The sequence below is a fragment of the Musca vetustissima genome, unplaced genomic scaffold (assembly GCF_032173495.1).
Source record: "Musca vetustissima isolate MV318-11 ecotype Yass unplaced genomic scaffold, APGP_CSIRO_Mvet_v1 utg123765, whole genome shotgun sequence".
NCBI lineage: Eukaryota > Metazoa > Arthropoda > Insecta > Diptera > Muscidae > Musca > Musca vetustissima.
In genome coordinates, this window is record NW_026874041.1 from 125296 (window position 1) to 139888 (window position 14593).

At 35.4% G+C, this 14593-nt stretch overlaps 1 protein-coding gene across 1 annotated transcript; it reads left to right on the forward strand.

The window, feature by feature from the left end:
- Positions 1-12144: 12144 nt before the first annotated feature.
- LOC133330324 (transcription initiation factor TFIID subunit 3-like) lies at positions 12145-13887 on the forward strand. Its single transcript, XM_061538778.1, has 2 exons — positions 12145-12451; positions 12527-13887. The coding sequence occupies exons 1-2, from the start codon at positions 12145-12147 to the stop codon at positions 13885-13887; spliced, it is 1668 nt and encodes a 555-aa protein (XP_061394762.1).
- The last annotated feature ends 706 nt before the right edge of the window (positions 13888-14593 follow it).

The window sequence follows — 14593 nt, forward strand, 5'->3', positions numbered from 1 at the left end:
GAGAAAAGAAGCAACAACAACAACATAGAGGCTAGAAATGCAATAAGAGATTTAAATGCACAGTGGGTGGGTTGTGGACGAAATCCACAGTGCAAAAACAATTAGCGGGAAAAATTAAGTTAAAAAAACTAATAGAATCTATTTCGTATACAGAAAAATCTTTGGAAGGTATTCTGCCTATAATAAGTCCTCTTCCAGCAATGCAGGACGGAAAATTTACTAATAGAACTTATTTGGTCTATAGAAAATCTCTGGAAGGCCTTCTGCCTATAACATGTCCTGTATATAAAAAAATATATATAATATATTCGGTCGATAAAAGTTCTGAGTTCGATATAGACGTTATTCTATATATAAGAGGTCTATATAAATTCTCTGTAATTAAATAATCTAGAGATGACATAAGAATGCCTTTTGTCGATAAAAGGCCTATGGAGAAATGTCTGCATATAAGACACCTATAAGAGGACCTTCAGAAGGCCGGTATAAAATTTGGGAAAAAATATATTAGAAAGCGTAGAAAAAGCAAGGGAGGTTCTATATAGTTTCCACATACAAGTCCCGCCCCATTTTAAGGCTTTTGAAAGACCTGGTCTCAATTTCGAAAGTGCGTGACTGCATTTCTCTTTTCGGGTTCTTTCTGTGCATATATGACACCTATAAGAGGACCTTCAGAAGGCCCGGAAAAAAATTTGGCGACAAATATATGAAAATGAAGGAAAGGCATAAGAGGTTCTATATAGTTTCCACATAGAAGTCCCGCCCCATTTTAAGGTTTTCGGAAGACCTTGTCTCAATTTCCAAAGTGCGTGACTTCATTTCTCTTTTCGGGTTCTTCCCCTGCATATGAGACACCTTGAAAAGGACCTTAAGAAGGCCTATATAAAATTTGGCAATAAATATTAGAAAACTGGGGAAAGGCATAAAAGGTTATATTTGGTTTCCACATAGAAGTCCTGCCCCATTTTTAGTATCTTGAATGACCTGGTCTCAATTTCCAAAGTATTCAACTGCATTTCTCTTTTCGGGTTCTTCCCGTTTTGCGATATGAGCATTTTCTCTGTACCAAAGAAAGCTTATTAAAAAAATAAATATAATGAATAGAAGACCTCCGGCTCTTCTATAAATAGAAAATCTCCAGCTTTTCTATGAATAGAAGACCTCCAGCTCTTCTATGAATAGAAGACCTCCAGCTATTCTATGAATAGAAGACCTTCAGCTCTTCTATGAATAGAAGACCTCCAGCTCTTTTATGAAGGGAAGACCTCCAGCACTTCTATGAATAGAAGACCTCCAGCTCTTTTATGTATAGAAGACCTCCAGCACTTCTAAAGTAGACCTTCAGCTCTTCTATGAACAGAGGACCTTCAGCTCTTCCAAAAATAGAAGACCTCCACCTCTTCTATGAATAGAAAACTTTCAGATCTTATATGAATAGAAAACCTCCAGCTTTTCTGTGAATAGAAGTCATTCAGCTCTTCTATAAAAAGAATAGAAGAACTCCAGCTCCTATGTGAATAGAAGACATTCAGTTCTTCTATAAAAAGTACACCTTCAGCTCTTCTATGAATAGACGAACTTCAGCTCTTCTAAAAATAGAAGACCTTCAGCTCTTCTATGAATAGAAAACCTCCAGCTCTTCTATGAATATATCACTTCGAGCTCTTCTATGAATAGGAGACCTTCAGATCTTCTATAAATATAATAAGATAGGTCCTCTAGTTTTTACAAATTTATGATAAATTACCTTCTCATTAGAATATCTATTGACCGATTTTTCTGTTTCGAAGCCATTACTATTAAATACCAAAACTTCCCACCCACCTATCCTCTTCATATGTTCGCTCATTATAACTTCTAAGTGTCAAGCATTTCGAAAAATTACATTCCTACCATATTCTACACTCTAGCGACACCTTGCATCATTAAGCACGATAGAAGGTAAACAAATATTCTACTTTGATGGTATATCATAACATTTCTATAAAGAAAATGTCATTTGTTATAGAGACAACCAGAAAGCAGATGAAGAAGAAGAAATCAATTTTGTTGTTGTTGGTGTTCCGATTCATTCGAAAACTTCGTTTGCCAATAAATTGCCATGGCTATGTTAGCAGCAACAGCTTTTAGCATCTTTTAATGGCTCAACGGTCGAATAGTTGTCCGGTTGTTCGATGTTGTTGTTGTTGTTGTGTTTACAAACCATTGGCCATACGTTAATCTTTACAATCTGAAGTCATTTGTATGGATGGACAAGCCGGTCATAAGAATATGGCAGGCAACAACAAATCTCTACTAGAGTATAGCTGCTGCTACCACTACTACTGCCATGCCATGCCATTCCATTGGGTTTGGGGAAGAACATTCTTAGCGAATGTTTTTTTTTTTGTATTACTTGGCCTGCGACAATCTAACACCTACACCCACGCTTCGAGTAAAGCTACACATTAGTTGCCTCCGCATGTATGATATGTATGGTTTTTTTTTAAAAAGATCTGCACTTAGCAGCAGGAAAACAAAATGAAATGTTAGGGATGGCAAAATCGAAGAACGGAAAATATTGGGAAAATCATTGAAAAAAAGTATTTGTAAAAATAATAAAAAAATTTCGAAACTTCTCTTTGAGACGACCAAAATTTCTCCTATGAGACCTAATGCCAATCTTATTAAAAAATATAAAGCTTTTCCATGATAGGTCTTTAAGTTCTTTTATGACACTTCCTAAAGCTCTTCTATGAGAAGACCTAAAGCTCTTCTATGAGGAGATATAAAAGTGTTCTTTGGGATGACCAAAACCTATTCTATCTGACGATCTAGTTCTTCTGTGACATGACGCATAACTCATCTATGTGTAGATCTAAAATGCTTTTTTGTGAAGACCTAATGCGTGTCTATGAGAATCCAAGCTCTTCCCCATAAAATTCCCCACCTCGACATCCCTAAATACGAAATTTTATTATTTTTGGTCTCTCCTCCTTCTTCTCTGTTTTCTGATAACTTCAACAGCATTATTTTCTCGTGGTGGTGGTCATTTTTTATGGCTCGCCATGGATAAAACGAAAATGAATCCACATACAACGGATAAATGTTGTTGGTATTCATGTCCCTGTCGAACACACACTCATCCTACCTTCCTACCTAAACAAAGAATTTCACACCAGATCTATAAAACTAATGGCATATAAATTCTCATTTAAAGTAGACCATTTACAAAAAGGAATGTCAACACAAAAACCCGCAAATGTATTACCGCGCGATCACCGAATGGCAAGTCAATTGCCTAGGTACGGCATTGGTTTGGTTGATTTTGTTGGTTTTTGTAGGCGATGGAAACGGAAATGCGTTCATTTTTCAAAACGACAAACATGCATTAGCTTTACTGCCGCCCCACCACTCTTTGAGATTATGAAAAAGTTTTTAATAATCTTTCAGCAATGGTAACAATTCATAGAAGAGCTGTAGGTCTTCTTATAGAAGAGCTTTAGGTGCTGAAGAGGTTTTATATAGCTTTAGGTCTTCATATAGAAGAGCTTTAGGTCTTCATATAGAAAAGCTTTAGGTCTTCATATAGAAGAGCTTTAGGTCTTCATATAGAAGAGCTTTAGATATTCTCTTTAGAAGAGCTTTAGGTCTTCTTATAGAGGAGCTTTAGGTCTTCTTATAGAATAGCTTTTGGCCTTCTTATAGAAGAGCTTTAGGTCTCCTTATAGAAGAGCTTTTGGCCTTCTTATAGAAGAGCTTTAGGTCTTCTTATAGAGGAGCTTTAGGTCTTCTTATAGAAGAGCTTTAGGTCTTCTTGTAGAAGAGCTTTAGGTCTTCTTAATAGAAGAGCTTTAGGTCTTCTTAATAGAAGAGCTTTAGGTCTTCTTAATAGAAGAGCTTTAGGTCTTCTTAATAGAAGAGCTTTAGATCTTCTTAATAGAAGAGCTTTAGGTCTTCTTATAGAAGAGCTTTAGGTCTTCTTATAGAAGAGCTTTAGGTCTTCATATAGAAGAGCTTTAGGTCTTCATATAGAAGAGCTTTAGGTCTTCATATAGAAGAGCTTTAGGTCTTCTTATAGAGGAGCTTTAGGTCTTCTTATAGAAGAGCTTTAGGTCTTCTTGTAGAAGAGCTTTAGGTCTTCTTATAGAAGAGCTTTAGGTCTTCTTATAGAAGAGCTATAGGTCTTCTTATAGAAGAGCTTTAGGTCTTCTTATAGAAGAGCTTTAGGTCTTCTTATAGAAGAGCTTTAGGTCTTCTTATAGAAGAGCTTTAGGTCTTCTTATAGAAGAGCTTTAGGTCTTCTTATAGAAGAGCTTTAGGTCTTCTTATAGAAGAGCTTTAGGTCTTCTTATAGAAGAGCTTTAGGTCTTCTTATAGAAGAGCTTTAGGTCTTCTTATAGAAGAGCATTAGGTCTTCTTATAGAAGAGCTTTAGGTCTTCTTATAGAAGAGCTTTAGGTCTTCTTATAGAAGAGCTTTAGGTCTTCTTATAGAAGAGCTTTAGGTCTTCTTATAGAAGAGCTTTAGGTCTTCTTATAGAAGAGCTTTAGGTCTTCTTATAGAAGAGCTTTAGGTCTTCTTATAGAAGAGCTTTAGGTCTTCTTATAGAAGAGCTTTAGGTCTTCTTATAGAAGAGCTTTAGGTCTTCTTATAGAAGAGCTTTAGGTCTTCTTATAGAAGAGCTTTAGGTCTTCTTATAGAAGAGCTTTAGGTCTTCTTATAGAAGAGCTTTAGGTCTTCTTATAGAAGAGCTTTAGGTCTTCTTATAGAAGAGCTTTAGGTCTTCTTATAGAAGAGCTTTAGGTCTTCTTATAGAAGAGCTTTAGGTCTTCTTATAGAAGCGCTTTAAGTCTTCTTATAGAAGAGTTTTAAGTCTTCTTATAGAAGAGCTTTAGGTCTTCTTATAGAAGAGCTTTAGGTCTTCTTATAGAAGAGCTTTAGGTCTTCTTTATCACTAGAAAAACATTATATTTATAGAAGAGCTTTTGGTATTTTTATAGAAGAGCTTAAGGTGTTATCATGGAAAAGTAGTAGGGTTTTTCATAGTTTGTGAAGATCTAAAAGCTTTACATATTCTCATTCGAAGAGCTTTAAGTTTTTTCATTTGAAGAGCTTTATGTGTTCTCATTAGAAGAACTTTAGGTATTCTCATTAGATGAACCTTAGGTAATCCCGTTATAAGAGCTTAATGTCTTCTCATTATAAGAGCTTTAAGTATTATTCTTATTAAAAAGTTTAAGGTCTTCTTATAAAATATATTAAAGCTCCCTATAGATAAGCCTTATGTCTTCTCATTACAATAGGCCTTCTCATAGAAGATATTAAGCCTTCTCATTATAACAGTTTTGGGTCCTCTATGTAGAAGAGCTTCGGGCCTTTTCATTCGAAATACCGTAGGTATTCTCATATGGAGAGCTTCAGGTCGTCCTATGAATGAACTTTATAGCTTTTAATAGGGAATATGTATGTCTCATTCAAGAGCTTCCAACTTCTTATCTGCGAGTTTTCGATTCTCCCATAAATAAACTTTATAACAGAGCTTTTTATAATGAACGATTTTCTTTGAAGATCTTTACAACTTCTCGGATACAAGCTTTTTATGAATAGTACACCTAATATATGAATAGTACACCTCTTGCTACTCTGTGAATTAAAAATCTCCAATTCTTCTCGGAATAGTAGAACTTCATATATTCTATAGCCAGTTATTTTACGGATAAAATACCATCTAATCTTCTTTAAATAGAAGACTGAAGGTTGTTCTTTGTGAAAAAATGTCTCTAGTTTATTGTGGGTACAAAAATTCTAAATAGAGGTCCTTCAATGCTCATTTAAATAGAATACCATAAATTCTCATGTGAATAAAAAACCTCCAATATTTCTGTGAATAGAAAATCTGAGATTTTTTAATGAAAAAAGTCATTCTTCTAGAATATCTTTTGGGTCTTCACATAGAAGACCTATGGATCTTCATGTAGAACTCCAGCTCTTTTATGATAAGCGATCTCCAGCTCTTCTATGAATAGAAGGTTTCTAGTCCTTCTCAGAATGGTAGTAAAAACTTCTCCTAGAAAATCTATTGGGTCTTCAAATAGAAGAGCATATTTTATAACCCCAGCTCTTTTAGGGATATGGGGCATCCAGCTCTTCTAGGGATAAGGGACCTCCAGCTCTTCAACGAATATAACATCTCTAGTAGTACAGACCTCCAGGCTTTCTTAGAATAGTAGTAAAGACCTCCTAAGGTCTTCTCAGAATAGAATACCACCAGAACTTCTATAGTAGAATGCATATAGTTATTTTGTGTATAGAAGGCCTTGAGATCTTCTGCGAAGTGAAATCCACAAGAATTTCGGTTAAAGGAAGACTTTGAGCTTTGTTATGGCTAAAAGGTCTATAAACTAGATGTCTTTGTAAGAATAAAATAGATCTGTGTTAGGAATTCCGTCTCTATAAAAACCTATATCTCTAAATTGCAATATGGACCTATGACCATCCAGACCAATTTTTCCGTTTCCAGTATTCAAGAGAGTGTTCGCAAAATAAATTTCCAATGTCATTGTTTTCTTTTATGATGGCAGTAAACTCAACACAATCTTTCACTGCCACCCAATGCACCACCCCTACTACTCCCGGCCTTCCTCCCACCCTAGCCATATTTTTCCAGTTTCCCACTCTAGATCATAATATTACACTGTCCTGTCATACCATACCGGCCATAATAATATCAATGATAAAAAATGAAACCCAGCAAAATATCGACAATAGCAACAACAGCAGCAGCAATGACAACAAAAACTACAACAACTATCGAAGACAAACTTGCAAGAATTTCCATAGCTTTGGGGAAATTGTTTCGTTAAGATGTGTTGTTATTGGTGGTTGTTGGATGAACGAACGCTTGAATAACTACTACTCCCCATATAATATACATATCGATCGAATGGCGAGCAGCAGCAACAACAAGAGCCATTCAGGAACATATATAATATGCACTCCCCATATGATGATGGCTATATGCTGATCTTGTTGTTGTTATTCTTCCTTCGTTTGGTATATCTAAGACCTGGCCTTAACGCATCACCCATTATGATGGCCATTCAGCCAGCCACAGCGAAGATGATGACGATGAAGGTGATGCCAATGCAGATGTAAATTCAGATCGTCCCGAAGATGATGTCCATGTGGCCAGTAAATGATGAGACTCCGGTAAACTGATGTTGATACTGATGATCATATATGGAGCTCATTTGCGTATCAAAAGATTTACATATAGCGAATGGACGACAGTAGATGGGGACGTCCTCAAAGCTGATACTGTTTTCCTTTCTTCGTTGTTGTTTTGCTTAGCTCATCAGCTTTAAGGCTCTAAGATTCACATCATAATCACAGTCATAAAGTATTTTTTTTCTGTTTGGTTGATGGTGGTGCAGTGAAGTTACGTTCTAGCCTTCCAGCTGGTAAAAATTTCTACTGTTGCTTTGGTTTCACGCTTATCAGCATCGCTCACACGTACAAGAACAATAACAACAGTAACAGCATGTTGTGGTTATGTTTTTGGTTGTCGCAAACACATTTTCACTGTGTGTGTGTGCGTTCGCGTGTGTGTGTGGTATGGAGTGTGAAGCCTCTGCACGGGGTTGTACCACAAAGCCATGCATCATTTATGCTTAAATGTTTTAATATATGGACATGTGTAAGCATACCGGAAAGCCGTTGCCAACGTAAAGACGCCTATTTGTGGCATTTAATGCATCTGGAGTTAAATACTAAAGAGCACATACAGCAACAACAATAACAACAACGAAAACAAAAATTATAATAATCTGGACCACTAAAAAACCGAGCAGAATTATACAAAAAAATAAAAAAATATGCTGCACAATTTAATAAGCGTTTTAAAGTATAAACCATATCGATGAATATGGTGGGGGAGAGGAGGAAGTATTATCTCAAGAAATGATGGCATTGAAAATGTGCGGAAAATGACAGAGACAATAACAACAATGAATTATGTTCCTCTATTGAAGACAGAATTGAAGATATCGATTGTTTTACAACTCTTCTAAGGAGGAGAACCCTAACTGCTTCTTTGGGAGAGATGGAGGTCTTCTATTCACAGAAGATCTGGAGGTCTTCTATTCATAAAAGAGCTGGAGCTCTTCTATTCATAGCAGAGCAGAAAGTCTCATATTTATAGACGAGCTGGAGGTATTCTATTCATAGAAGAGCAGGAATTATTCTATTCACCGAAAAGCATGAGGTTTTCTATTTGTGGGTGAGCAGGAGGTATTTTATTCATAGAAGAGCATGAGGTTTTCTATTCTTTGATCACAGATTTGTTCAGAGCAGGGCCTGAACAAATCTGGGCCTTCCCTCCTCAAAAGAAACTAGGTCATTCATTTAGTTCCATAGTTCAGTTTAGTTCATGTCGGGTAATATACGAGAAGATCTAGAGGAATGATTACTCAACGAAAGAACCGCACCTAGTACCGATCGTTCCTTTTGCGAAATAGTTTTGTTTAACTAGTTCGCTACGGAACGACCCATTTCTAATGATTTTCAGCCGAGTTAGCACATATTCGATATTTTTAACATCTCATCCAGAAATGAAAAACAATCGTTCGACCTTTGGTATAGCTCCCTATGTCCAGTCACTTTATAGGTTTTTGAATGACTAAAAATGTTCATTCCTTGTTTGGTAAACAACTCTTTCACCGAACTTCTTAAATATAAATCCATGTTCCTACATAGCCCCCTTTTTGGGGCAAGAACCTTGAACAATTTCATTTCGGAAAACCCTTAAACAGTTCTTGCCCAATTATCCCATATTTATGTCTGTAGGTTGGTATTTCGTTTTTTTCTCCTGGCAGGAATTTACCAGTTCCCATATAATAGTTCCGATCGAATCATGGTAGAGGATTTAAACATTTCGGCGCGGTCGATCTTAATGAACTTTTTACTCGGTATACCTTTTTATTTCTTTATCCTTTCCCATTAATAATAAACTTATCGATACAAACGTTTCCGCTTTCTTTTTGTATTTACTATCTATTTTATCGGAGATTGTTCGTCATGTAATATTTTGTGATTGAAATCACATTTATGATGGTAAATGTTTTGCGACATATCTTTCGAAAAAATCTTGTATATAAAGAAGAAACATAAAAAGGGTTGTTGGTTTTGAATTTTTATGATTTCACTCTAAAGATGAACGATTAAATAAAAATATCTGAAAGTTGAAATGTTGCTAATAGATGATTCGATTTGTTATCCGGGCTTATTCTTTCAAAACATATTTAATAAAGAATCCACACTCAAAGGACCTTCAAAAATATGCACGCCCATATATTAATTCGTCTCATTTCAGAAAAAAAATGTTTAGGAATGGTTTTATTTAAAAGTTGAAATTTAGTTAACACCCTGTGATCCTTGATAAAGCTACGATCACAGAGGGTTTGGGTCTATGCTACAGCAAAAACAAGCAGGGTGTCATCTAGCGGTAAATATCTGAATTATGTTTTATTTATTTATTTTGAATGTAGCCCCAAATTTCCCTACTTTTAGGTTAATAGGAGGTGTTTTCCGAATTTATTAGGTCTTGTTCAATGAAAATTATTTTTTGCTTAATTTTTCTGTCAACCTTAAAATTATTATAATTTTCAACATAGCCTCCTACATTTAAACGGCATTTACATTCGAACTTTTTTCAGGGTTAATCAACTTTATAAGGATTTATTTGACATATATGCAATGTAGATTACAGTTAAGAAACGACTAGGTTAACGAAATCCAGTACAATGTCAACGTACTACAGTAAACCCCGCTTAATTACCTCAGTGAAAATTTCAAGATTTTTGAGTAATTATCCGTGGAAGGTAATTAAGCAAGCACGGTTATTTACCTCGCTAGGGTAATTATCCGTGGACCCCGGTTAAATACCCAGCAAGGGTAAATATCGGAGGACATTGGTGTTTTGTTTTTTCTTTCTTTTTTGCTTGAGATATTAACTGGAGCTTTAGTTTGATAGACAAAGATGTATTTCTGGGAGACATTTCACGAAAACATTCAAAACAATAGATTTTATGTGCACATGTGTGGCAAGTGCACTAGAAAATGTAAGCCATTTTAAATGAAGTTGCCAGATTTAAATAAATACATTGGGTAATTACATGGAACAGATTTAAAGGTACGGTTACTTTGGGGTCGGTTATTTAGGGGCAAATAAATGAAATGGGTAATTAAAAGGGGGTAATTAAACGTGCAATTTTGTAAGGGATTGTACTTAAAATAACTAGGTATTCTGAAATCGGATTAATTAACCGTGAAAGGTAATTAAATGTGGAGGTAATTAAGCGGGGAATACTGTAATGGCTATTATTTGGTGCAACATTTGCACGAACTCACACGATATAAGCGTATATATCAACATATGTACACATTAATCCAATATAGGTTATTCTAGATTTAATTTGTTTAAATCGAAGGAAAATATATATGAGAGCTATATGTAAATCTGAACAGATTTTCCCAAAACTTAAGACACACCATTCAGTACGCTATGCCAAAATTCGTGCAAATCGAAGGATTTGCATTTAATCGGACGAAACTATATATAGGAGCTATATCTAAATCTGAACCGGTTTTTAGGAAACATAACACACATCAATTTAGACTTAATTTAGTGCGCTATGCCAAATTTCGTGTAAATCGATAGATAGATAGATAGGGACTTTGGTGCACCATTTACCTTTAATCGGACGAAAATATATATGGGAGCTATATCTAAATCTGAACCGATTTTCACGAAACTTAGCACACATCATTCTAAGCTTAATCCCGTACGTTGTGCCAAATTTCGTGCCAATCGAAAGCTATTTAGGGACTTTGGCGCACCATTTACCTTAAATCGGACGAAAATATATATATGGGAGCTATATCTAAATCTGAACCGATTTTCTTGAATTTTAATAGGGTTCGTCTTTGGGCTAAATGAATGAGCTGTGCCAAATTTCATCCAATTAGAAAATTAAATGCGATCTGCATTTTGTTTACAAGTTAACATGGACAGACAAAACGACGGACATGCATAAATCGCCTTAGAAAGTAATTCTATGCATATTCTCAAAAGGAACCATGTTTCTATCTCGTTTCCTTTTGCCTGTCACAAACATATGCACAAAGACATAATACCCTGTACCACAGTGTGGTGAAGGGTATAAAAAGGTAATTAATAGCTCGATCACAGGGTGACAATCTCAATTACAGGGTGTTAACTCCATTTCACTGCTACTGGTTTGTGGCTGTGCTACAGAAAAACAGGAACAGCGTCATCCATTGGTAAATATCTGAATCAATTTTATGATATAATGTAATGAAATTTTGAACATAGCCCTAAATTAACCTACTTTCAGATTATTAGCGTAATTTTTCGATTGAATATCTATTTGATTTTGTTATGGCAACTTGGAACTTATCTTCAACTTACTCGATGTTTTTTTCTATCTGCAAACTAATTAAATATTTTTGTTTCCAAAATGTTAATTTCTTTATGTAAAAGGGTATTGGTTGATTTTCTAAACTATTTTCATATTTCTTTTTAAATCACATTCTGCTATTTATTTTCTGTTCTAAACCCCTTTGTTTCCATTCCCTTTCCAATCCTCAAATGACAAAAGCCGAATTGAAAAATGTCATCAAAACCATTGAAACGCTACAACAACGACAAATCAAACGCAAAAGGAAAATCTTTAATTTAAATCGTGAAATTGCTTGGGAGAAAAATAAAGAATTCGAATTTTCAATACTCGGAAAAAAGAAACAATTGAAATGGATACAAAAGAAAATCAAACGAAATCGTTTATTGCGATTACGCTGCGCAAAGAAAATTCGGAAATTTCGCAGAAAATTAAAGAGTAAAAAAACATTGAAAAAGAAATTGCAAATAACATTGGAGAGAATTTTGGAACAACGTAAGAAGAAAAGAAAAAAGTTAAGGAGAGAAATGAGGATCAAAAATTTAGTGAGAAGAGAACGTTTGAGAAGACTGCATGCAATGGCAGGGGTGAGTAGAGAAGATAGGAAAATTTACTTAAGGGAATTGAGAGCTGCGAGGAGAAGAAAGGAATTGTTGAAAAAAAGAACCAAACGTCAACATCCTGCTATGAAGAAATTGAAGAACAAAATCTGGCAAATGAAAAGTCAACACGAAGTTGTACAGCAGAAAATTGAACATTTACGTTCCAGTATTGATGGGTTACGAACCAAAAAGAAATCTCTGATAAATGTGGGAAAAAGTTTGAAAAAGAGAGCCTCACATCTGGGAGAGACTTTGGTTGTTGATAGAAATTCGTCATATTCCGGAAAGTCAACCAGCAAAACTTCTTCTGGTACCCTTAGCATAAAAAGAACCAAGAAGTCGCTGCGTTTGAAAAGTTCCTCAGAACGGGGTCACAGTGAAAGTTTGCAAAGTTTGGTTAGAAAAATTATAAAAATTGCCAAAATCAGTAAAAATCATAAATTTGTGCCCTTTGATTTTCTGGTAGGTAAAAAGTCTCCAGTTACCATGGCCAGCCGGGGCAAGGGTAAAAAAGAACCCATACCAATTGGGGATTCTAAAAGAGCGTCTACTAAAACAAGGCATTCCAAGAGATCAAGGGGAAGTAAAAAGAGTTCTAGCTCAACAATCACCCCATCCAGTCGATCCTCTATGGCTAAAAGGAGGTTATCAACAACTAAAAATAAACCCAAACAAAAATATCGAAAAAGACAACCCAAAACTTCTTCCTCCACTTCATCTCAAGCTTTATTGAAGCCAAGGAAAACATTATCCAAAAAATCACCACCTCTCGATAAGCCAATCCCAAAGAATCCTACTGCCAATTTGGAAGATATGCGCCGCCAATTCAAAAAATTCAAAACCAAAGGCAGACAAATCAACATTCAACGACCTCTGGATAAAGACACTTTCAAATCCATACACTTGTTAAGAAAAAATTCCAATTATTTTCAAATACCACGTCACAGTACCAGTAAACCTTCGTATTCGACCGATGCTGACGAGACAATTCCCACACCAACCGCCCCGCCGAAAAGGAAACCCTCTGTATATGATGACAAATATTTTCGGAATTTGATTAAAACACAATCCCAAATGATACGTGATCGTATACAAAAGGATCGCAAACAAAAACAACATCTAATGGAACAACAAAAGGCCTTAGAAGCGGAACGCCTTAAAAGAGAAAAGGAAGAAAAAGAACGCAGCCTAAAAAATAAACGTTCATCATCGTATGGTGAAAGGGAATTGGAGCGTTTGGTTCGGTCCGCTATGAAAAGTCAATATAAAATGACGGAGGTGATACCGGGTGAAACACCCATTATCAATGAAGACATATTGAAAATGTCGGACAAGGGTAAACGAATTGATATTCGTGATTTGGTGCCAACAAGTAAAATATTTGAATGGCCACAGCCGAGGGAGGAGAGACCCCCACTCAAATCTCAACCCTCCATTAGAAAATCAAAACATCGGCGAACTTCCATGAAGCGCACAAAAAAGCGATTAAGAAACTCTCAAGATTCTAATGAATCGAAGGAGGAATTAAATTCGGAAGTGAAAGTTAGCCATTTCTGGGAATATCAAGATCCTGCAAGAGAGGAAGAGGAATTTAAAGAAGATCAAGACGCTGTTGTTGAACAGGAAATGCAGGATTTGAATTTGATTAAAAAGAAAAGAAAACCCAAAAGAAGGGTATCATTTAGTAGACGAAAAATTATTGTCAATCCCACGATGGAGAAACAGAAATCCCCAACTCTGTTAGTTTGTCAACCATGTGGCATGACTTATCTGTCTACGGAAACACCATGTTGTCAATTAAAATCAAAACGATGTGTAGATGAATAATATTTTTTTTAAATAAATATTAATTTCCATTCGATGTTTCGGTAAAGGTCCCATAAAAAACCCAATCCCATAGATGGTAAATACGTCTTCAGATAACATTTTCAATACACGTTCATACAAAGGTCATGGGTCATTTTTGGCATGTTCAAGGTCTTAATCCAATGTTCAACCTAAGTGTCTGTAATTTGGCACTTCGCTTTCTCCTATCAGCTATTTAAATAAATATTAATTTCCATTCGATGTTTCGGTAAAGGTCCCATAAAAAACCCAATCCCATAGATGGTATATACGTCTTCAGATAACATTTTCAATACACGTTCATACAAAGGTCATGGGTCATTTTTGGTATGTTCAAGGTCTTAGCCCAATTTTCAACCTAAGTGTCTGTAATTTGGCACTTCGTTTTCTCCTATCAGCTATTTACAATATCATAGCCTTTATCTAAAATTCCTGATCGAATGTAGGCATTTTGAATGTTTATCTCATGGTGGAGGGTATAAAAAGTTCGGTACGGTCAACATAATGTGATATATTTAATTTGGTGTATGGTTTTTAATTAAAATATTCTTTAAAATCCGCGATTCAACTGGGTTTTGAAAAAAATTAAATATGAAAAATTCTCTAAAATATCTACGTCCATAAAAAATATTCCTTAAAAATCCATAACAAATATTCTTTAAACATTTACACTTCGGAGGGTCCATAA